This window comes from Garra rufa, chromosome 14 (assembly GCF_049309525.1).
Source record: "Garra rufa chromosome 14, GarRuf1.0, whole genome shotgun sequence".
In the NCBI taxonomy this organism is placed as follows: domain Eukaryota; kingdom Metazoa; phylum Chordata; class Actinopteri; order Cypriniformes; family Cyprinidae; genus Garra; species Garra rufa.
Genome location: NC_133374.1, coordinates 25,941,680 through 25,964,947, shown reverse-complemented (window position 1 = coordinate 25,964,947; position 23,268 = coordinate 25,941,680). Strand labels below are relative to the sequence as shown.

Sequence of the window (23,268 nt, the reverse complement as noted above, 5' to 3'; positions counted from 1 at the left end):
TTTTTAATTTATTTTTGAATAAATAAATGCATAAGAGACTTCCTTTGAAACATTTTAAAATCTTTTAAACAGTAGTGTATATTATAATTTCATATAATGTATGATATTAAATTCAAAAGTTTGGGGTGAGTAAGGGTTTGTTTTAAGAAATAATACTTTCATTTAGGACACATAAAATGCTACACAAGATTTATATTTTAAATTCTGAATTCTGAGCTTTGCCATGACAGGAATAAATTACATTTGATAGTATATTAAAATAGAAAGCAATTATTTTAAATTATAATAATATTTCACATTATTACAGAATTTATTGTGTTTTTGCAAACAAATGAAGCATTTGGGGGCATATAAGACTTTTTTATGTATATAATATATATTATTTATACAAAAATATTAAACTATTTATATTTAAATGTATATAACTTATACTCAAAACCCTCATGATTACTGATAAATGCAGTGTGTAAAACAATAATGATTTAAATTCATATACACTCCCTAAGAGTCTTCCTTTAAATGCCCGATCACCCTATCAAGTCCACTTTGCGGGCACTATTAGGCAAACTGCATGGTACTCAGTGAAAGCCATTAAGCAGATGGTTGATAATTTAGTTTGAGACAGGCATGTGGAGAGAAACCACAGAGCCGCCACTAATTCCTGTCACAGAGCCAAAGTGTTAGCAGAAGCAAAGTGCTCAGAGAAAGTGATTACGGAAAGCACATGGAAATATCGAACCTGGACATGTTGTCTGGAGAGCAGGCGGAGTTGTTTCCAGTGGAGATGCTTGTGTCCATGCTGTCCGAGCTCTCCAGGCTGAGGGTATCGTAAGGCTGTTCCCCAGAAGAGGGCGCTGTGTGGTGCAGGATGGAGTGGTGCACGACTGGCCCCGAGGTTGAGGAAAAGGGATTGTTGAGCTGCGTTTGAGAGCCATGGAGCGCCTCCCACTGGCACTGAGCCTCTACTGCAGCTTTCTGCTTCAGCTCGGCCAAACGCCTCCGCTGCTCCTCAATCACTTGCTGGCCTGATGTAGATAAAACACCCATATGAAAGTCAAATTTACAGATGGGACATGCAGTGAACTAAATGTACCCATTAGTGAACAAGCTAAGCATATTATAGGTCATAGATAGCTGCCAAACCCTCTATTAGACTACAAAAGGCTTTGAAACCCAAGTGACTGCACATCCATTTAGGATGGCATAGTTCGCCCATAATTTGCTCCATCATGCCTCACACATACACATATGAATATGCAACATATGTGCGCTGATTTAACAGCCCAAGCGATACCTTTAAATCAAGATTCCTATGTACACTACCAGTCAAAATTTTTAATTTTGTAAATGTTAATAAAACTAAAAATGAAAATGAATTTTAAAAAAAAATGAACTGATTAAACAAATTAAAATGGTTATGCTCCCTGTATTTTTTTTTTTTTTTTGAAAAATAAGATAAAAGAAAATTAATCATGGGGGAAATTTTATTTTATTTAAAACAAAATATAAGCTCAGTTTTTTATTTATTTAATTTTCATTTTTAATGTCAACTTTTTGTGACTTATACTTAATTCCCAAATCAAGGGGAATATGTAAGTAGAATTCACAGAAAGTTTACATATTAAAAATGGAAATAAAAAAAAAATAATTAAAAATTCAACTGGCCTTATAGTTTAGCTAATAAAATAAAATAAAATTAAATTACTGATAAAATAAAATTAAAACTGATTTACAGTTTGAGCTAATAAAATAAAATATAATATTCCCGATTATTTGGGAGTTACGGAGAAATCGGAGAAAAATAAAAATAAAAATAAAAATAAAATAAAATAGTCCCTATTATTTGGGAATTATGCAGAAGTCACAAAAAGTTAACATATTAAAAATTGAAATAAAAAAAAACTAATTAAAGTGATCTTATATTTGAGCTTTAAAGTCACAAAAAGTTAACAAATTAAAAATTAAAATAAAATATAAAAAAAAACAACGAATTAAACTGATCTTATACTTGAGCTTTAATAAAATACAATAAAATAAAATAAAATAGAACAGTACCCATTATTTGGGCATTATGTATAAGTCACAAAAAGTTAAAATAATAAAAAGGAAAATTAAATATAAAAAAAAATATTAAACTGATCTTATATTGGAGCTATTAATAAAAAATAAAATAAAATAAAATAAACAAAATATTTGGGAATTATGCAGTAACCACAAAAAATGTTAATAAATTAAAAATATTTAAAAATTTAATAATTAATTACATTTTAGTCTTCATTTATTTGTAAGTTAGGTACAATTAGGTATGATTTATATTTGCATAAATAGCCATTTCAAAATAGATTGTACAAAATAATAATTAAATGCTCTGATTTAAGAATTTTACATAAAAATTTAATAATTAAAATTAAATAAATAAAAAAATACAGTACAGACCAAAAGGTGTGTCCAAACTTTTGGTCTGTACTGTAGATATGAATTGAACTGAAAAAAACGTGTGAAAAAATATCTTTCAGGTGGTCAAATAGCAAATAGTGGAGCTCTGCAGCCACCTACTGGTAAAAGTTATTTTTTTTTACTTTTAAAACTGGATTTTCCAAAAGATGGGCAAAAATCTTACACTAAACCATGTGAAATTATCCATGTTATCCCCATGAATTAAAGTTAGAAATGTGGGTCTTTTATAAAGTGAATTTTACATAAAAAAGCAGTTTTTGTATAAAAACCCATTTAAAAATATTTATTTATTAATTTATATATATTTAAAAAATATCACTAACCCACTGAAAACTCATTTGAATGAGAAGGTGTGTCCAAACTTTTGGTCAGTACTGTACATACATTTATATTTGAACTAAATACATTTTTAATAAAATAAACAATTTTAGTCTTAATTTATTTGGTTAGGTACAATTTATAGTTGCATAAAAAGTAATTTCAAGAATTTAAAAACAAGCCTTAAATCACGTCATAAGGTTTTGTGATCGTCAAAAATTAAAGTGTGAACAACTTTTGACTGGTAGTGAAGCTAAAGTGCTTCAAATATATGAAACTACAAGATTAAAAATGAAATCATGATTCAATCCATGCACAGCTATGCCAACAGTGGAAAAAACTTGGTAAAAGAATATTTGGACACGGGTAAGACCGTTCCAAAGGGGGAGGAAGTGCACAAAAACGCTGAGTTAGAATTAATGAGGGCAGTCCAAAGCTACTCAAAGCACGCTCTACCTGTGGGACTGTCCGTACCGGAGGACGACGCAAACACGGAAGGCAAGAATTCTGTTTGACAACAAAGGACGACTGATGATCAAAAGTAAAAACACAACTAAAGACGACGACAAAAGAAGAAACTGGCAAGTAATGTGGGTTTGGAACAACATGAGGCTGAGTAAATAATGACATTTTTGGTAGAACTTCTCCTTGAAGTTGGATGGTTGATCAGCCGTTGATGTTGATTTTACAAGCAGCTCTGAAATGTCAGCTGTCAAACTGCTGTGTTTCTCATTACCTTTCTGCTGAAGAGCCAGCTGCCTCTTGGTCTCAATGTCCTGCAGGGTGGCTGCCAGGTTGCGTGGGAGACTCCCGGTGCTGTTGGCTACCATCAGAGGACTCTGGGTAAACAAAACAAACAATTATTTCCACCAGCATATTTAACAATAAGGAGGGGGCTAAATTAAAACATGAAATGGTGCAGGAGAGTCTGATAACTACACTATTTACACTGGCAGGGGTGTAACAGAGAGAATTTAACAGAAAGTCAGTCCAGTATTTACCCTGGCAGGAGTGTTGCGTCCCAGCGTAGCCGTAGTGTATGTGGGGGACAGACCGGGATTGATTTTTGGTCTTGAAATCGACGATTGGCTGGTGTCACTGTCCAGTCGAGAGCGGTACACCTGCAGGACACAAAATTTCATTGTGAGTCAAAGTTTTCATGTTACTAATGTGAAATCGTGAACACAGCATCTGTTAGATTTAAAGAGATAGTTCACCCAAAAATGAAAATTCTGTGAAAGACTGACATGGAAGAGAAGACATTTTTGAATGTTGAAGGTCGTTATTTTTGTTTTCTTTGTGCACTAAAGCGGTTTAACCACTGATGTCACATGGACTATTTTAACGGTGTCCTTACTACCTTTCTGGGCCTTTAATGTGTCAGTTGTGTTGCTTTGTAAGCAGGGTCAGAAAGCTTTCGGGGTTTCATCAAAAACAGCTTAATTTGTGTTCCAAGACGAACTAAGGTCTTACGAGTTGTAATGACATGAGGGTGAGTAATTAATGACAGAATTTTCATTTTTGGGTGAACTGTCTCTGTAAAGTTGTACTTCAACGCAAAATTCTTTTTTTTTTTTTTTTTACTCAATACAAGTCTGAATGTAAGCATTAGAGATTTTCAGTGAGGAAAGTCATAATATGGTTTAAGTATGACTTTTAGCACACAAATTAAACTACTGTTTTAAATAAATTAAGTGTACATGAGTGAACTACACTACCAGTCAAAAGTTTTTGAACGGTATGATTTTTTATGTTTTTTAAAGACGTCTCTTCTGCTCACCACACCTGCATTTATTTGATCCAAAGTACAGCAAAAACAGTACCATTTTGAAATACTTTTAGAATTTAAAATAACTGTTTTGTATTTGAATATATTTTAAAATATAATTAATTCCTGTTATTGCAAAGCTGAATTTTTATTACTTATTTATCATTACTCCAGTCACATGATCCTTCAGAAATCATTCTAATATTCTGATTTGCTGCTCAAAAACATTTTTATTATTATGTTGAAAACAGCTTAGTTTTTTCAGGTTTCTTTGATGAATATAAAGTTAAGAAGAACGTCTAGGTTACGAAGGTAACCCTCGTTCCCCGAAGGAGGGAACGGAGACGTTACATTGGGATCTCGCCTGAGAGACCGATCACCTCTGAGCCTTATTAAAAAGGCCAATTGAAAATTGGCGAGTGGACGTGCGCGCCGGCCACGCCCCCGTACATACGGGTATATAAGATGGCTGCGCGCACCACTCAGTCAGGCTTTTGCTGAAGAGCCGGGAGAGCCCGGCGTCAGCGCGACGCCAGGGGCGTGGCAGGGGAATGTAACGTCTCCGTTCCCTCCTTCGGGGAACGAGGGTTACCTTCGTAACCTAGACGTTACCCCTTCAGTCGAATCACTTCGACGTTACATTGGGAACAAACCCATGGAAAAGGCCACGACCCTGACGCCGCGTTACGCAACAGCTTCACGTGCTGACAAGTATACGTGCCGGCAGGCGAAGTGTAACGTAACCTTCCCAACGCCCTGGGGCCCAATAAGGGGGCCCCTCCAGGGATGCCAGTTGTACTGAAGCATGGGTTGGGGGGGCGGAGCACATGAAATTTTACATGTGGAATAAGAATAATTCAATATATCCATAAAAAGTTTTTTGGGGATATACGAGGGAAACAGCGGTCTCCTCCGCTGGAATAATAAAAAACTAAGCCACAACCTGCGGGGCGAAGGAAACCCAGGCAGGATCACAGTGCAGGACTACTCCGCGCCTAGCCCTGACTGCGGGGCAGGAGGACCCAGGGTTCGCCGGAGGGAACATACTGGGAAATAGCGCACGGATCCACGTGGGAATGGCGCAGCAAGCCGACACCAGCCGGTCTTCCCGCTCGCCTGAGAGTCCCTAAGTTAGGACACGGGAGAACGGCCTCTACGCAAGGTTGGAGAACCAAGCGAAGGTAGGGTGTCGCCCAGCCCGCAGCTTCCGATTTTTACATCTGCTGGTGAGGTGCCATGAACCAAGGATCACGGCTGTCCCTGGGTATAACAGGGAGGGGCATCTACCACCATTTAGCCAACCTCAGTTCGGGGAGCATTCCCTTTCTGCGAATCCCGAGGCAGATGAAGCTGCTGGTGCGGCTGAAGTGCCGAGTGATTCAGTCTCACATATTTAACGACACTACATCGCACGACTGGGTCTGCCTCCTCCAGAGCAGAGCTTGCAGGTCTACCACCTGGTCGCGGAAAGGCGTGGTGGGGACCTTGGGCACCGAGCCGGGGTCTCGACGGTAACGTGGAGAACGCCGGGCCCGAATTCTCGACACACTTTGCTGGCAGAGAAGCTTGTAGGCCCTCTTGATGGGAGCCAGGGCAGTCAGGAGCGCTATCTTAATGACAGGAACTTTAGCTCGACTGAGGCCCGTGGCTCCAACGGAGCGACCCGCGGCCCTGAAAGGCGACGGGGAGGCCCACGAGGTATGAGGTGCGTGCTAAGCACCTCTGAGGAACCTGAGCTTGTCGGTAACTTACCCTCTTAAAGGAAGCCGGGGCAGTCAGGAGTGCTGTCTTACTGACAGAAATTCTAGCTCGACTGAGGCCCGAGGCTCCTGAGGAGCACCCCGCGGCCCCGAAGGGCGACGGGGGGGTCCCAGAGGGTATGAGGCGTTACTTGACAGAGAAAACTTGTAGGTCTCCTGCCCTCTTAACGGGAGCCAGGGCGGTCAGGAGCGCTGTCTTGATGACAGGAATGCTAGCTCGACTGAGGCCAGTGGCTCAATTGGAGCGTCCCGCGGCTCTGAAGGCGACGGAAAGGCCCCAAGAGGGTGTGGGGTGCGTTCTGGGCACCTCTGGGAAACCTCACGGCCAGTGAATGCTTACCTACTTAGCTCCATCTACTGCATGTGATATGCGGCGAAGCAGCGGCATATACTTAGAGTGAGGGGACAGTCTGCGCTCAACTCTCCTGCAGGAAGGGAAGCATACTGCAACCGTGTAACTCTGTGGAAAGCCAGCAAATAGACCTCATCTCAGTGCGAGCCTGCCTAGTCAAGGGAGCTCGGTACTGAGTGATAATTGTATCACGGCCTGCGAAGGCCGGAGAGGTCTGGGTGTCATCCCGTGCCCTACAGGGAGGGACTGCCGCGAGGGAACGGTTACTAGACCTGAGCCTGGGTGGGCCATTCTTGTAGCGCAACCAACAGACTTACTCCTCGTCCTCCCTGGACTTGCACAGAGTCTGTGCAAGGAGGCTCGCTGGGGAAGGGCGTACTTGGGCCCCGGAGGTCAGCTGAGTGCCAGCGCTACTCTGAAAGAGGCAGCTGGTAATGAGAGCAATCGGGGGCGAGCGGATGTGGCTGGCCTACCGATATGCTCCAAACTAGCTGCGTCACGGGGTGGAGTCGCCATCCTGCAGGTGGTGGACTGCCGTGAGAGCCGATAGGCTGCACGGTTGAGTTTACCTGCTTCAAGTGAATGGCAAGTAGCAAAATCTGCCACGTACTCCCTGGGAGCAGATGGAGAGGCTGTAAGCCTCTGTCGTACATGGCAACCCAACCCGCGGTAAGCCACGGGCTGGCTTGTCGGCCAAACTGCGGGAAAACGCCAGTCCGGAGTGGGCCGAGATGCCATGCCCATCATGGGACTCGATCGTGCTGAAGCGGTCTCACATGAACAAGCTTAGCGGCTCTTAGCGGCTAGAGCTGTCATGTGCCCCAGGAGCCTCAGTTTGAGAGAACCGCTGTGTTGTGCCTGATTGACTCAGGAACTACAGCACTGACTGCGCGCTCTTGGTAGTAAGGCGGGCTGTCTTGAGGACCGAGTCGGGCTCCCGACCGAGGAAACGAATTTCCTCGGTTGGCCTGAAGAACCAGATGGCGGGGGTGCCGAGGCACCAGGTCCCAATGTTCGCACAACGGAACTCACGAGTGGGCTGGTAAAGCACCAGTCGAAGAGACGGTTGAAGACGCGAATACCTGTCTGCCGAAGAGGGGACAGGGGAGCTCCCATGGCCTAAGAAGGCAGGAAGGAGAGGGACTAGCCAAATGGACGCACCTCGCGCTGAGCGCTCGATCCCCGGGGCAGACCGCCGAAGGGGTGTGCGCCGGGGAAGATCGAGACGCGACAGCGGGTGCCCTTCAGGCAGATGGCTGCAACCCAGCCCTGGAGACGGAAACATACTTGTATGTGCGTCGTCGTGAGCATGTGTGCCGACAGCCTAAGAAGGGATCGGAACAGAGCTCCATTCAGGGCGGATGTTAACCCACCACTCTAACTGGACACGTGAAGTCAGGACACTTATCAAAGCCCGACCTCGTCCCGGCTGGAGAGACAGGCTGGATCGCGTCCTTCGCCAGTAGGAACGCGACCTCCGCAGGCAGAACAGAGGCACACCTGCTTCTGAATAAAGAATGTAAGGGGTACCTGTGAGTCTGGGCGGACGCCTGGAGCCGGGCCGTACCGTCCGTATCAACCAGTGTAGTGGTATCAAGGGAACGTTGACCGGCGTGACCGTGGTGGGGCAGCCTGGGGAAAGACAGGGAAGGAGACAAACCCAGAAGGATAAACGTCCTGGAGAAGTGTCTAACTGCACTAAGCAGTGCTTACCTACTTCCCTGGTTCCCGCGCTGGCGACATCCGGTCCCGAGTCTGGTTCCGAGGAGTGGAAGTGCTGCTCAGGAAGGAAACTCGGGGCCGGGGCCCCAGAGGTGAGAAGGCTGGGTCTTTCTGTGATTTCAAATGACCGGCTAAGTCCCGCTTCCAGCGGGAGTGCCGACAGAGTAGCTCTGTCCACCTCCGGGGGTGCTCGCATCAGGGACGCTTCGAAGCTCGCCTGCGAGGGTCTTCCGTCGCAGGACCCTGAGAGGCGAGCGGCGTCCCTCTCCCACGGGCGGCTCGACGTCGGCTGCGAGCCTGGATCGTGTGGCTCAGCAGGGGACGGAGCTGCGGGGGGACGCCCTCGGCGACGGGCAGGCGGAGGCGGGGGCCCAGGCGGCGGAATGGTAACTTCGCGGCGGGGCAGGATATGTTGGACGGCCTCCGTCTGCCTCTGGACCGTTGGAGCGCCAGAGGAGATGCCCAGCCCGAACGACGGGGAGGCGTACTGCTCTGGCATCTCGACGGGGTATGCTGATGGGCGGAGGATCGCAGGCTTTTGGGGGCCGGCGATACGTTCGACGCCGCTGAGCAAAAACCCTTCACGGTGTCGCCGAATAGGCCGCTCTGGGGAATGGGAGAGTCGAGAAAGCGAACTTTGTCGGCCTCTGCCATCCGGGTCAGAGTCAGCCATAGGTGGCGTTCCTGGACCACGCAGGTGGACATCACCTGACCAAGGGGACACGCCGCGACCTAGTAGCCCGAAGGGCGAAGTCAGTGGCGGCGCGGAGTTCTTCAAGTACCCCCTGGTCAGGACCACTCTCGTGTAGGCCTTAAGGTGCTTGCACCTGGCACTTTTGCAGTGTTGCCATGGCCTGCAGTGCGGGGCAGCGTGTCGGGGGGCGCAGAAAAGGCCCAGCCGATGAGGGCGGAAGAATTTCACATGCCCTAAAAGGGAGACGCGGAGGGCCCCACCAGGCGGCCGCGCCCGCGGGCAAAGGTGCACCGCGATGGCGCGCCCGACCTGGGGGACCGCCACGTACCCCTTGGCTGCCCCGCCATGGAGAGTGGCGAGGGGAGAGGAGCTGGAGAGCGCGTCAAATGAATAGGGCGCCATAGATTTTGTCAGCTCCTCATGCACATCCGGTCAGAACGGGACCGGGGGGGAGCGCGGCGCTGCCGCCGGGCCCCCCCCAGGAACCAGTCGTCCAGCCTAGAAGGATCGGCCGGGCCCCTGAGGAACCTTCAAACCGATCCCCCCCGGCTGCCCGGAGAAGCATAGCCGACAGTTCGACATCAACCTCCAGGGGGGCAGCGACCAAGGGTGGGCGCCGCGCCGCGGGAAGAGATGTGTCACCGTCTGACTCTCCCTCTGATGCTGTGACAGACATCTCATCCTCTGCAGGAGCACCGAAGGAGACGCTCAGCCCGCCAGGCGGGGAAGCGTCTGCTGCGGAAACTCAACGGGACCGCGCTGAGATAGAGAGGTCCGCAGGGCTTTTTGAGCCGGCGGAACGCTGTCTATTGTAATTTGAATGTCCCCCCCCGCGCTCCACCGCGGTGGCCGAAGAGCATAGGCGGCTCAACGGCTGACCACGGGAGGGAGGCGGGGGGAGCCAGCTCGCGAACGAGCGGCGGGACTTCAGCGTGGTCATGGTCATGCTTTCACCGCATGAACCATTCATGAGCACCACCCCAGTGTGCTCAAAGCCTAAACACGTGAGGCAGCGCTCATGTCCGTTCGCTGAGGAGAGGAAACTACCACATCCAGAAACGCACGGCCGAAAAGACATCCTGAAAAGAACGTCTAAAACGGCCGCTAGAAATTGCTCTTTTGTGATCCCGGTTTGCCCAGGGAGGCGCCGCGGGGCAATGCACTCGCCGGGGCTGCTCGCTGGAATGCAAAAAGGCTTTATATGGCCGTGAAAACGGCCGCCCGCGGGACCGCGCTGGCGGCTGCCAAACAATGCTCTTTCTTGAAACACTCTTTTAGTTATGGCAGCGCAGCAGCAGGAGGGAGCATGAACTCTGAAGAACTCTTCTCGGCTGTTTAGAGGCTCGACACATCGGCTCTGAAAGCAAAAGTCTGACTGAGTGGTGCGCGCAGCCATCTTATATACCCGTATGTACGGGGGCGTGGCCGGCGCGCACGTCCACTCGCCAATTTTCAATTGGCCTTTTTAATAAGGCTCAGAGGTGATCGGTCTCTCAGGCGAGATCCCAATGTAACGTCGAAGTGATTCGACTGAAGGGGTAACAGCATTTATCTGAAACAGAAATCTTTGGAACATTATTAATGTCTTTATCATCACTTTTGATCAATTTAAAGCATACAGTACTTGCTAAATAAAGTATTAACTTCCATAATTTCTATAGAAAATACTCACTCTAAGCTTTTTATTTCAGATAAATGCTGATCTTTGGATATTTCAATTCATCAAAGAATCCGGAGTAAATGTATTTAACTGTTTTATATGAATAATGACAATAATAAAACTGCTTCTTGAACAGCAAATCAGCATATTAGAATGATTTCTTAAGGATAATGTGACACTGAAAACTGAAGTAATGATGCTAAAAATTAACTTTCATCACAGAAATAAATTACATTTTAAAATATGTTCAAATAGAAAGCAGTTATTTTAAAAAGTAAAAATATTTCACAGTATTACAGCTTTTGCTGTATTTAAGATCAAATAAATGCAGGCTTGATGAGGAGTAAAGGCTACTATAAAACACATTAAAAATATTACTTCAAAAATGTTTGACTAGTAGTGTACACTTTTAACATTTGTTTGTAATTAAATCAACATCGTTAAAATGTTAATCAGGATACGCTGCTTTATAATGAATGATTATTGCCGCGTTCCAGGCAACCCGTAACCCATGTTTTCCCAACCTTCTACCAGTGAAAGTGCACTGGAACGGCAGTCAAACCCATGACTTCCCACTCATGAACTCGTACTAGATCGATGTACTCCCAGTTACGAGTTCTGACGTAACATAGCCCGCGAAACATCAATGCCAGCCCTAATGGGTGCGGTGTTTATGCAAGTAGTACACGGTGGAAAAATAGAGCTTAGGACAATATAACGTTGCAATCAAATTAATAATAATATAAAAATAATAACAATTCATAAATGTGCCCAGACAGTTTGGAAATGTGCCCAGGCAGTTTGGCGTGACTTGCCTGGAACGCTACAAAGTCGTGAGTTGTGGTTTGAAGTGGTGATTTACCAGTTAAAAAACCTGCCTGGAACGCAGCATAAGATTTCATAAATCTTGGTAAAGTGATAAAAATTAATGCCTTGTCTCTTGATTTTAATGTAAGACAATATACGACAATTTCTGTTGATACTACTGTTCAAAACTTTGCCATAAGTAGGGCTTTTTAACTAATTATTTTAATTGTGAAAAATGCATTAATTTGATCAAAATTGACAGTCATGACATTTATAATGTTAAACATTTCTTTTTCAAATCAACATTGCTCTTTTTAACTTTCTATTCATCAAAGAATCTTGAAAAAAAATGTGCTATGGTTTCACGTGAATATTAAACAGCAAATCTGTTTTAAATATATATATAAGAAGAAATGTTTCTTTAGCAGCAAATCAACATATTAGAATGATTTCTGAAGAATCACGTTAAAAGGGAAGACTGGAGTAATGATGCTAAAAATTCAGCTTTGTCATTTTAGGTATAGGGCTGTTCGATTCCGAAATTTTTGGAATCGATTCCGATTCCTGGTTCTGGAATCGATTGGATTCGATTCCAGAATCGATTCCTCACTGTTGTTTCCGATTCTTTTTCGATTCTTGTTTTTAAGATCGGATGAAGCTAATTTCGCAATGAATGCAGGATGTAAAGGTCGTAGAAAGTTGCCTTCTCACACTATGAAGCTTCATTTGTAAAAAATTACGATTTTTATGTAGCTCTGACTGATTTTAAATTGTAATTTTGTTTGCATTGCCCATGAAATTAGTCATAACCCACAGCTCAGCAGTGGACATGCATTTATTGCATGAATAAAACAAGACATGACCTTTCTAAAATGACAAAATTAGCAAACACTGAAACAAAATAAACAGAACTTTAACAACAACATATAGAGAGCTTGTGGCGTAGCTGTCAGTCAGATGCGCTCTCGGCCACTGATATCATGCGCTCTCTGCGTTTTCTTTCATTTGCTGATATAGGGTTAAAAATAGCATTTATTTAAGATGTAAATAATATCAAGACCCTCGATCACGTCATGATCTATTCTGTCGTGCAGCCCTCAAAATTGTGGACAACCTGAACCAGTTCCCCCGTACAAAAAAAAAACTTTGGAATCGTTTTTTGAACTGGTTCATTTAAATAATCTATCCAAACGATTTTTTTCGTGGAAACGAATCAGACTTATAATAACTATTAGCGAGCAAGAGACAAAATGCATGCATCATTAAACTCAGACGAGTTTAGAAATGACTCGTTTTCATTGATGACCGAGATATGTAGCCTTATGGATGCAGCCTTCTGTTTAAGAGGCACCTATTTATAAGTTTTGCTGAACTGAAAACGGCTCTGAATGAGGAGTCGATTCCCCTTAAAGGGATCGATTCCAAACGTTGGAATCGACTCTCGATTCCCAATGCCTCGGAATCGATTCTTTTTGGAATCGATTCCCAGCCCTAATTTTAGGAATAAATTACATTTTGAAATATATATATTTCTACAAAACAGCTATTTAAAGTTGTTATATTTCACAATATTACAGTTACTGTGTTTTTAATTAAATAAATGCAGCCTTGATGAGCATAAAGGACTTCAAAAACATTAAAAATCTTACCGACCACAAAGTTTTGAACAGCTGTACATAAAGTTTAACACACTTGAGTTCACAATCCATTAACAAACATGCATAAACAGTAAAAAGTTGCTTTGTATAAAGGAACATTTTACTCAAAATGTTCAATTCTGCCATCATTTACTCTCATATCTTTCAAGACGTGACTGAAGTTTTTTTTCCTCATGAAGCATGAAAGGAGTTCAGAATGTCCAAGCTGCTAAAAGTGAATGGTGACCACGTCTGTCAAGCAAGATTTTTAAATCAATTAATTCAGGCTGTTTCTCATACATGTACATTCCATGTATTTTGTTGGTCTTTTTAAAAGCTTAATAACCTCTGGTCCCCAGAAATAGAAAACAGCATCTTGGACATTCTGTTCAACTTCTACTTTGTGTCGCGTTTAAAGGGATAGCTCACCTAAAAATTAAAATCCAGTCATTAATTACTCACCCTCATGTCGTTCCAAACCTGTAAGACCTTTGTTCATCTTCAGAACACAAGTTAAGATATTTTTGATGAAATCAGAGAGCTTTCTGACTCTGCATAGACAGCAAAGCAACTGACACATTCAAGGCCCAGAAAGGTAGTAAGGACATTGTTAAAATAGTCCATGTGGCATCAGTGGTTCAACAGTTACAAGAATACTTTTTGTGCGCAAAGAAAACAAAAAGAACAACTTTATTCAACAAATTCTTCTCTTCCATGTCAGTCTTCGGTGTGTGTTCAGGAGAGTCTGGGCCTTTCACATGGTAGTTAAACCCTGTCTAAATGCAGGGTCAGAAAACTCTTGGACTTCATCAAAAATATCTTAATTCGTTTCCAAAGATGAACAAAGGTCTTACAGCTTAGGAACGATGTGAGGATCATTAATGACAGAATTTTCATTTTTGGGTGAACTAACCGTTAAAGAAACACAAACACAGCTTTGGAATAACATGAGGATTAGTAATAGAGAGTTTTCACTGCAATATTTTTTAACATCAGTACAACAATAGAAGATAGCTGCAAACCTTGAAAAAAAAAAACTCACACACTCACACAAAACACCCACAAAAACAACCTTACTTAGACACATCAATATTAAAGAGGCCTATGAAGATGAAGTGTGAAAATGTGGAAGAGCAGAGGAGGGTGAAACAGAGCTGAGCTTCTGGCTGTTACCTGCGCAGGCTTGCGTGATGAGAAAGCTTTAGCCGGGAGGGGAGGAGGAGGACAGAGATGGTTTGCATCTCCAGCTGCCATTACCTCCTGGTACCAGCGCTCTAAATCTAGAGCGGGCATCTGAGGCCTGCCCCAGTCCGACTGACGCTTAACACACGCAGCACATCCCATAAGCACAGACAGCACGAGCGGGAGAGAGAGAGGTGGAAAGGTGGAATGCCAGAGAGAGAAAGAGAAGAGTGTTAATGAGCAACTGAAAGATTCCTTCAATGACTCAGTGACACAGGTTGTTGGCGATACCCTGGAATCAAATGAGTGAGAACACAGAGGAGAAGGAGAGACACACCTCGAAGGAGAGAGAGAGGGAGGAGCCGTGAGGGGAGGGGAGGCAGGAGAAGGCGGAGTCTGCGAGAGAAGACTGAAGTAATTGGATGGGTGAGGTAGGGGAAGACTCCACCTTCGGCATCCCATAGATGTGGCTTAATTGGCCGACGGTAACATACTCCTGACATCCAGGAGGGACACGCGGACACAGGCAGAAGGGAAAACAGGAAGTAGCAGAGCAGGAAAGAGAAGGTTTGAAGTTAGCAACTAGAGCACATAATTAGGTATAACAAAGCTTTTCGGTTACATTTACTCTATGCGTAAACATCAGCTCTTGTACAGTGTCCTAACCAGATGCAAGTTTATCTGTCTGCATTGAAAGTGAAAACCAATCAGAACTTATTTGATGTTTAATATACAGTTAAGCGAATGAGATTGTGACCCAATGAGATTTCTTGATGGGTAGGGCTGACTGAATGAAGAAATGCAGCTGGTTAGGACAAAAACTCACGTGTATACTGGGTCATTCTATAAAACGGGTGCCATTTTTGTTTTTGTTTTTTTATTTAGGCTTTTTTTTTTATCTATTTAAAAGTCCTTATAAAAAAAAGTAAACGTATCAAAATAATAGCTAGAATTCTCGAATTATTTACATGCATATAAATTTTGTTACCTTCATGGCTGCCATGGCTGACTGTAAAACTGTGACCATTACAATGAATATTTGTTCATAACTATCAAAAAAAAAAAAAAACACACACACACACACATATATATATATACATACACATATGTTTTTTACTTGTTTTTTTTTTCAAGTTTTTTATATTAATTTTCATGCTTCACCTTAAACTTATTTCACTTAGTTGTAATAGCAACATTCTTTTTTCCAGTTAGTTTTTTTGTCAAATATTTATTATTATTTCAGGTTATTTCATTATTTCAGGTTTCAATTAACAAAATTATTTAAATTAACAAAAATGTCTTTATTAGTTTTAGTCAATGACTTTGAACTTATATTTAGTTAAAAGTTTTTTTCACTGTATTATACTTGAGACGTCATAACGCGATTTATTAAAGGAACAGTACATAAAATGTATGTAATTATGGTTCATGGATTCATATTTTGACCAGAAGTGATAGTTTAAAGTTAAAATGCCTTAATGATAGATTTGTTTATTACATACACTGTTTTTTACTTCACAAGATGTTCATTGATGGACTGTAGATGTGTGAATTACTTGTAGATTACTGTAATGTTTTTATCAGCTGTTTGGACTCTCATTCTGACGGCACCCATTCACTGCAGAGGATCCATTGGTGATCATACTAAAATACTGCTGTAATTTCTCCAAATCTGTTCTGATCAAGAAACAAATTCAGCTATATCTTTTAGCATTTTTTTCCCCGTACTAAACAAGAAAAGGCACCCATTTCCTAGCATGACCATAATACTATAATGCTTGGTTATAGTCATGTACATGATGTTAAGCTAACATATATATACAGCACCAATGTAAGTAGCACTAAGGAGAAGTTTAAAAGAGAGAAGCAGAAAGAAGAGAGCAGCTATGATACCTCACGGGGGGCGGTTACAGCTGGCTCAAGGGCAAGCGAGAGGCCGTGTGAGGAAGCGTTGGCGAGCTGGATGTCATGGCATTCACTCCTATACATCTTATAAACATCCGACAGCTTCAAATACTCCTGAGACACGGTACCAGTCAACCCATTCACGCAAGACAGAAGTTCAGCTGTCAGTTTACTCACATCCAAACCCAACGAGAGCAGTTCTGGCATGCCTAGCCCGACCAACAGTGACATGCCTCCATCTAACTCTTTATGTGAATTAAAACATTCCAAAAAGAAAAAAGCACTTTATACCTGTTTACATTTTTATGGAACAAAAACTATAATGATCACAATTATAAAATTAATAAAACTATAAATGAACTATCCAAACAAACCAATTCATTCATGGCAGTTTTTTGTTAGTTATTTCCCAAAACCTGATGTGTAGACTTCACAGTTTTTTTTTTTTTTTCCAAGTGCCTTGGCTATACACAAAATCAATGAACCTATTCCAAAACTAAAGAGGAAGTGTGATTTGTCTTTGGAAGCCTCCAAATATCAGATTCCAACAAGCCAAGTGCTCTCGATGAAGCAACACAAATTGAGATGTTTTGTACTGGCATGTTCTCAGAGCACGTTTTAGTCAATATTGGCAGTTTTAGACGCTCCAGGCTGCATGCATCGACAGTTAGTTCAGTTACCTCCTGAGGCACCATGGGATATGAGTGGAATGAGGAAGCATGAAAAGGGGAGGAGTAGGGGTTGTCATCGCCTAACAGGTCAGCCTCGCTGATGTGAAGCACATCCTGGGCGGAGGTTTATAAGTCAAGCAATATCCTGAGTCTAAAAGATTTCATTTCCGGTCTCGCTAACCAAATTATTACAGGACAGCACATGGGAATATGCTACCATCTGGCTAAAAAGCTGAAGCTTGTGGCTTTCCTAACTTGAGAAACCAAACTACAAAGATGGACTGCCAAATGTTTAGCATTCTACGGTTCCATATTAACCATTTAAAGGTCAAATGAGAGCATACTGTACTTGAAATGTTTTTTAAAGATATGTTAACCAACAAATACCTTCTAATTTCATGCAGGAGAGCAAATATTCAGCAGCTATATCTTGTAGCCTAGCGTAACAGGCTCATGAACCATATGATTACAGTTCTGCTTACCTCCTTTATAGTGTTGGAGCTTTTGGGGAACGTCTTTCCACCAGTTAAGCTTTGGTATCTTCTCTCCAGATTGGCCAGCCTTTCTTTTTCCTGAAACACAGATTCCAAGTCAATCAGTTAAAAAAGGTATGAAGGTTTCCACACAAACATAAAACAGCATTTTCTATATTTAAAAATTCTAGTGTTTTTACTGTATTTATGATCAAATATGTATGTAGCCACTTATCTAACACTAAAATATCTAACCAACCCCAAACATGCTTAAAGAGAACCCTGGATGTTAAGACTTGTATGGCTTAAAATGTAAATGATGTCTCTTACTGAAAAATAAAACACTGATACGATGCAACATTGTGCGGCTTTTGGTTGTAATTTTCAGTCGAAGGGCAACAAGAGAGACAATGTAGGTCTTCACTGCTTTCCTAGTGATAAGAAGAGGATAAAAGAATAGGAAGATGTCTGTGGACGAATAAAACTTCCTAAAGTCCTGCGTCTTTGTTCTCGCCGCTTCAGCCCTGATACCTTTGAGGCTTTTAGTAGACCACAATGTGGCATCGTATCAGTGTTTTATTTTCCGAGTTGTATATTCAGAGTTGTTTTGTGATAAAAATAGCAGCAGGTCGCGCCAGTAGCTCCCTGAGTGCAACCATTTCATGTCATTGAAATAATGCCCACCTGATAAATCATAAATCAGCTTTCCATTGATGTATGGTTTGTTAGGATAGGGCAATATTTGGTCGAGATACAACTATTTGAAAATCTGGACTAAAGAAAATCTAAATATTGAGAAAATCACCTTTAAAGTTGCCCAAATGAAGTTCTTAGCAATGCATATTACAAATCAAAAATTAGGTTTGGACATTACAGTAGGACATTTACAAAACATCTTCATGGAACATGATCTTTACTTAATATCCTAACAATTTTTTGGCATAAAAGAAAAATCATTCATTTTGAACCATACAGTGTGTTTTTTGGCTATTGCTACAAAACCTGTGCTACTTAATACCCAGGGTTCCTTTTAATAGAAATGTTCAAAGCAATACTTACATGGAACAAAATCAGTCATGATCTCAACTGTTAAACTAATACAACTAGAAAAATGTTTAATGAATTGGTTAATTTACACTAACTACCCAAACAAACCAATTCATTCAAAAAGAGTCAATCATTTAACAATAAACATTTGAAATATTGGTCTTTTTAACCATGCAACAAATTGGTGCAAGTCCTCACTCTAAACTTTTTATAATAAGCAAGAATCTAAAGTGAATATATTTATATACATATATTTATATATATTTTCAATTCCTGTACCTTCTGTAGCAGCTGCACAGTCATGCTTCTGTCTTTGGCCAGTCTCTCGTATTCCTGAGCAGCCTGTATTCCCAGCTGACTGGCCTGGCTTTCCAATGCCGCAATTTTTTCCTGTAAACAACAACTTGGAAATGAGATTGGGACACTCTTGGTGCATCCATGATTTATTATGTGTGTCTAAGTTTCATTTACCTTTCTTTTGGTGATGCTGCTGTGGTACTGAGCTCTGTCCTGCAGCAGCTGCTGGCTGATAGTCTCACGCTCCTCCTCTAGACTGCTCTCCTTCTCTAACTGCTGGAACTCTAGGTCCTCAAACTGCTTAGTCGCAGCCTCAAGAGTCTCAGCTTCCTACACACATACATAAATGCATGAGGTCAATAACTAGTCAAAAGCATCCCATAAATGACAGCACTAAGCATGCTCCACAGCAGCCAAGCTGAGTCAGCCTAAAAAGCCGAAAGGGAGAAACCAGCAGGAACGTTATGCAACATGGGTTGTCAACCTTATCCAAATACAATAATCCAAACTATAAATGTATTTAAAATTTAATAAACATTTATTCATTATTTATTCTAATCATTATTCTTAAGATATTTATGTTTTATGTAAAATTTCGAAGACTTCCAACAGTAATTTCAGGTATCCCCTGGGGTTGAAAACACTGCTACACACAAATCTGTGCAGAAATAATAAACTCTCCTAAAATCCTTTAAGGTCTACCATATTTCATTCAACTGAAACTCAAGTACATCAAACATCATTTAAACTTTTAGCTGGGATGGTAAACCTGGGAAGACTGAAGAAAGTAGAATGACATTGAGATTTCAGCTCATAAATTTAACTTATGAAAAAGAATCAAATCCTGTCGTTTTTTTCTATATACAGATCTCAAGGACACTGTCTGACCCTTGCTGTAAATTCATCAAAGCATTTCGGACACTTGAAGCTTGAAGGCTCAGTGCGGAGCATGACATCACTTCTCTCTCGTGCAACCCTTGGGATATTTCTGTCTGCAGAAAAGACTAGCCATCAAAAACACTGTCCAATGAGACTCCTTCAACTATGCAAATCAAAATAATATGATATTTCTTCATATTTTAAACAGAGACTTCCTGGTATGCTTTGTGTTTTAGTGTCTTTTTACACAAATAGAATCAAAATAAATTGCAAAAACATATTTGGACAAAGTGTCATAATCTGTGTGGTATATAGAGAAAGAAGTGCATGATTTTCCTCTAAAGTTAAAGGGATAGTTCATCCAAAAATGAAAATGACCCCATGATTTACTCCTCCTCCAGCCATCCTAGATGTATATGACTTTCATCTTTCAGATGAATACAATCTGAGATATATTAAAAAATGTCCTGGTTCTTCCGAGCTTAATAATGGCAGTGAATGGGTGTTGAGTTTTTGAAGTCCAATAAAGTGCATACATCCTTCATAAAAAGTATTCCACACAGCTCCGGAGAGTTAATAAAGGCCTTCTGAAGTGAATCGCATTGCGTAAGAAAAATATCCATTTAAAACTTTATAAACTGTAATCTCTAGCTTCCGCTATCTGTCGTACATGTTTTTTTTTTTTTTTTTTTTTTTTTTTTTAACAGTTTATAAAGTTTTCAATTTGGATATTTGGACAGAAATTTAGAAATTTGGGCACAAACACATCGATTCCCTTCAGAAGGCCTTTATTAACCCCCTGGAGCCATGTGAAGTTCTTTTTATGATGGATTGATGCACTTTATTGGACTTAAAAATCTCAACACCCATTCACTGCCATTATAAAGCTTGGAGGAGCAAGGACATTTTTTAATATAACTCCTATTGTATTCGTCTGAAAGAAGAAAGTCATATGTACCTAGGAAGGCTCGATATTGAGTAAATCATGGAACAATTTTTGGGTGAACTTTCTTAAATCTCTTTAAGCGCAAACCCTTTAGCAATTTTAAAGATTTCATTGTGCACGTCAATTACAGTGCTGATTGTCTATATAATGCTTAAAAAAAATACTAACCCTAACCATAACCATAACCTTTTTTTATAAAATTGGTTGCACTTCCAGATAAATAGCATGTTTGTCATGACCTGATTCATCCGTGGTTTTTCTAAACTTTTATTGACTTGTGACTGGAAGATTGATTTGACCAATGAAATCGATTGTTGGTAGGTTTTGCGCTCAAATGGTTTGAGGAAAATAATCAAGTGAGAAGTATCAAAACAAAACTAGCACTACGTTAGTTTCTGCATTAATAGATTAGTACATTGTTAGGTGTTATTAATATTTTGGCAGACAGTAGCAACAATACACCCACAAATGTCAAAAACATGCCAAATTTCACCAGTTAACACCACTTTACCTCACATGAAGAATTTCAGACAACAACAAAAACATGGTGTTCCCAGCAGAAATCATTCTTAATAATAATAATAATAAACACAGAGTAATGTTTCTACTAGGATCATCATGGTGGATTCGGTGTAGAGGCAACCCAAAAGAGCTTAGTTGGCCATGTGTATCTGAAAGGTGGACTCTATAAAGCCAGGACTGTAGGGCAGAAGCGGTTCGTAAAGTGCTGATGTTCCTGATGGTCACTGACCCTCTTGAGTTGTTCCAGTAACTGCTCCCTCAGAGACTCAGGGCAGTTATGGAGCTGGCTCGTCAACTCATTGTACCCATCCTGAAGCCTCTCCAGGGCTTCCCGCTCGGCGTCAACATTAGCCCTCTCCTAGAAAGAAAACACACCATCCGGGGAGGGGAGAGAAAGAGAACACACAGCTCAAATCCACGCCATGCAGAAGCGTCCAAGGTTAGAGGTCACAACAGAGTGGGTGGAGCCAGAAAGGATGAACTCTAAGCCTTATAAAACTAAATGAGCTACGTGGCACTGGACTGTAGGCCGTCAACAGGGCCAAACAGACTTCTGTTCTCAGGCATTTCTTGGACAAAGACTTTCAGATGAGATTATGCTGTATCAGATGGGGATCGATTGGGATCGTCGGCTAGTTTGAAGCTTGACTTTTGTCTTTCTTTTATCATAAAAAGAAATATTTGCAATAACACCATACTTAATGCATCAGATATTTATATATATATATATATAAAAAAGTTAGTCCTCAGATATTTCTATTTGAGCTACTCTATTGCATGTTGCCTTCATGCATTGTGTTCGTTTCCAGAACAATATCAGCACATTCATAGCACGTACAGACAGAACAAGTTTCTGTTTAAAGAACTTTACAAAGCCATTTTCAAGGTTTATAGGGGAATTTTCTATGTTAGCACAGATTGTTTGCGGTCAAGATCAATCTAGTACAAATTACAGCCGGTCTGGTAACATGGGCGTAGTGGTAGCCAAACCCCCGTAAGGGAAATGGGTTCAAAGCAAACAAACTGATCAATAAAGATCTGAATGAACGATCCTGTTGTGAACAAACCTGGCTGTAATCCAGAGTATTGCAGTATCTTTGAGTAAAATATTTATCTTTTTTATATTATTAATTATTTAAAGCTTTTTTTTTTTCTCTGTGGAAGACAGAAGGAGAATTTTTAGTTTACCTTTTCCAAGCAATTGCAATGAATGTGGACTTTAAGCTCTTTTTAAGTTCTTCAAGCTTCACAGACTATTTTAACAATGTCCTTACTACCTTTCTGGGCCTTGAACGTGTCATTGGCGTCACCGTCTACGCAGGGTCAGCAAGCTCTCGGATTTCATGAAAAATATTTTTATTTGTCGTCCGAAGATGAACAAAGGTCTTGCGGGTTTGGAACGACATGAGGGTGAGTAATTAAAGACAGAATTTTCATTTTTGAGTGAACTATCTCTTTAAATGTTTGTCTTTCTGTCAAATAAACCTACAACGTAACTTACTATGAGTGCTTTCGTGGTTTGACCACTTTTATCATACTTTTAAGCTGCTTTTGCATCCTTTTTGAACCTTTAAGTCCTAAGTTCCTATTCATTGTAATTCCACAGAAAAAAAAGACAAGCAGTCTTCAAACCCTGTTGAAAAAAAAAACAGCATATGCTAGTTAGGTAGGTTTTCAAGCATGGATGCTGGTTTAAGATGGTCCTTAGCTGGTTTAAGATGGTCATGTGCTGGTCCTAAACTGGTCCTAAGCAGCTAGGACCATCTTAAACCAGCTCATGACCAGTTAAGGACCAGCTTAAACCAGCTCAAACCAGCATCCATGCTTCAAAACCTACCTAACCAGCAAATGCTGTTTTTTTCAACAGGAAAATGTCTCCTTTTGCATTCCAAAGAAATAAAGTCAGTAAATTTTCATTTTTTAGTGAACTAAACATTTAAGGATCTCTCCAAGAGCCTAACACTAGGCAGAATCAAAAAAGCAGGCTAAAATACCCAGAGAAACCCAGAATCTGATGGATAAGAAATAAACGCTAGAATTCTGAAACAGCGTGCAGGAAAAGGCTTTCTAAAAGACATCCACTGTAAGTCACTGCGTCTCGCACCACTGGAGCTATTGTCCCTCAAAGCCAGCGGTCTAATCCCAAAACCTGAGTTTGTGCTAAGCTAAAC

At 41.4% G+C, this 23,268-nt stretch overlaps 1 protein-coding gene across 1 annotated transcript in view; it reads right to left on the bottom strand.

Moving 5' to 3' along the window:
• Nucleotides 1–23,268, bottom strand: part of phldb1b (pleckstrin homology-like domain, family B, member 1b) — a 104,962-nt gene that overhangs the window by 18,371 nt on the left and 63,323 nt on the right. The window contains exons 16-21 of the mRNA XM_073817350.1: nt 16,251–16,376; nt 14,695–14,853; nt 14,349–14,495; nt 3,777–3,896; nt 3,512–3,614; nt 740–1,025 (exon numbers count right to left, since the gene is read on the bottom strand). Coding sequence (XP_073673451.1) covers nt 740–1,025; nt 3,512–3,614; nt 3,777–3,896; nt 14,349–14,495; nt 14,695–14,853; nt 16,251–16,376 — 941 coding nt within the window. The remainder of the gene's footprint in view (nt 1–739; nt 1,026–3,511; nt 3,615–3,776; nt 3,897–14,348; nt 14,496–14,694; nt 14,854–16,250; nt 16,377–23,268) is intronic.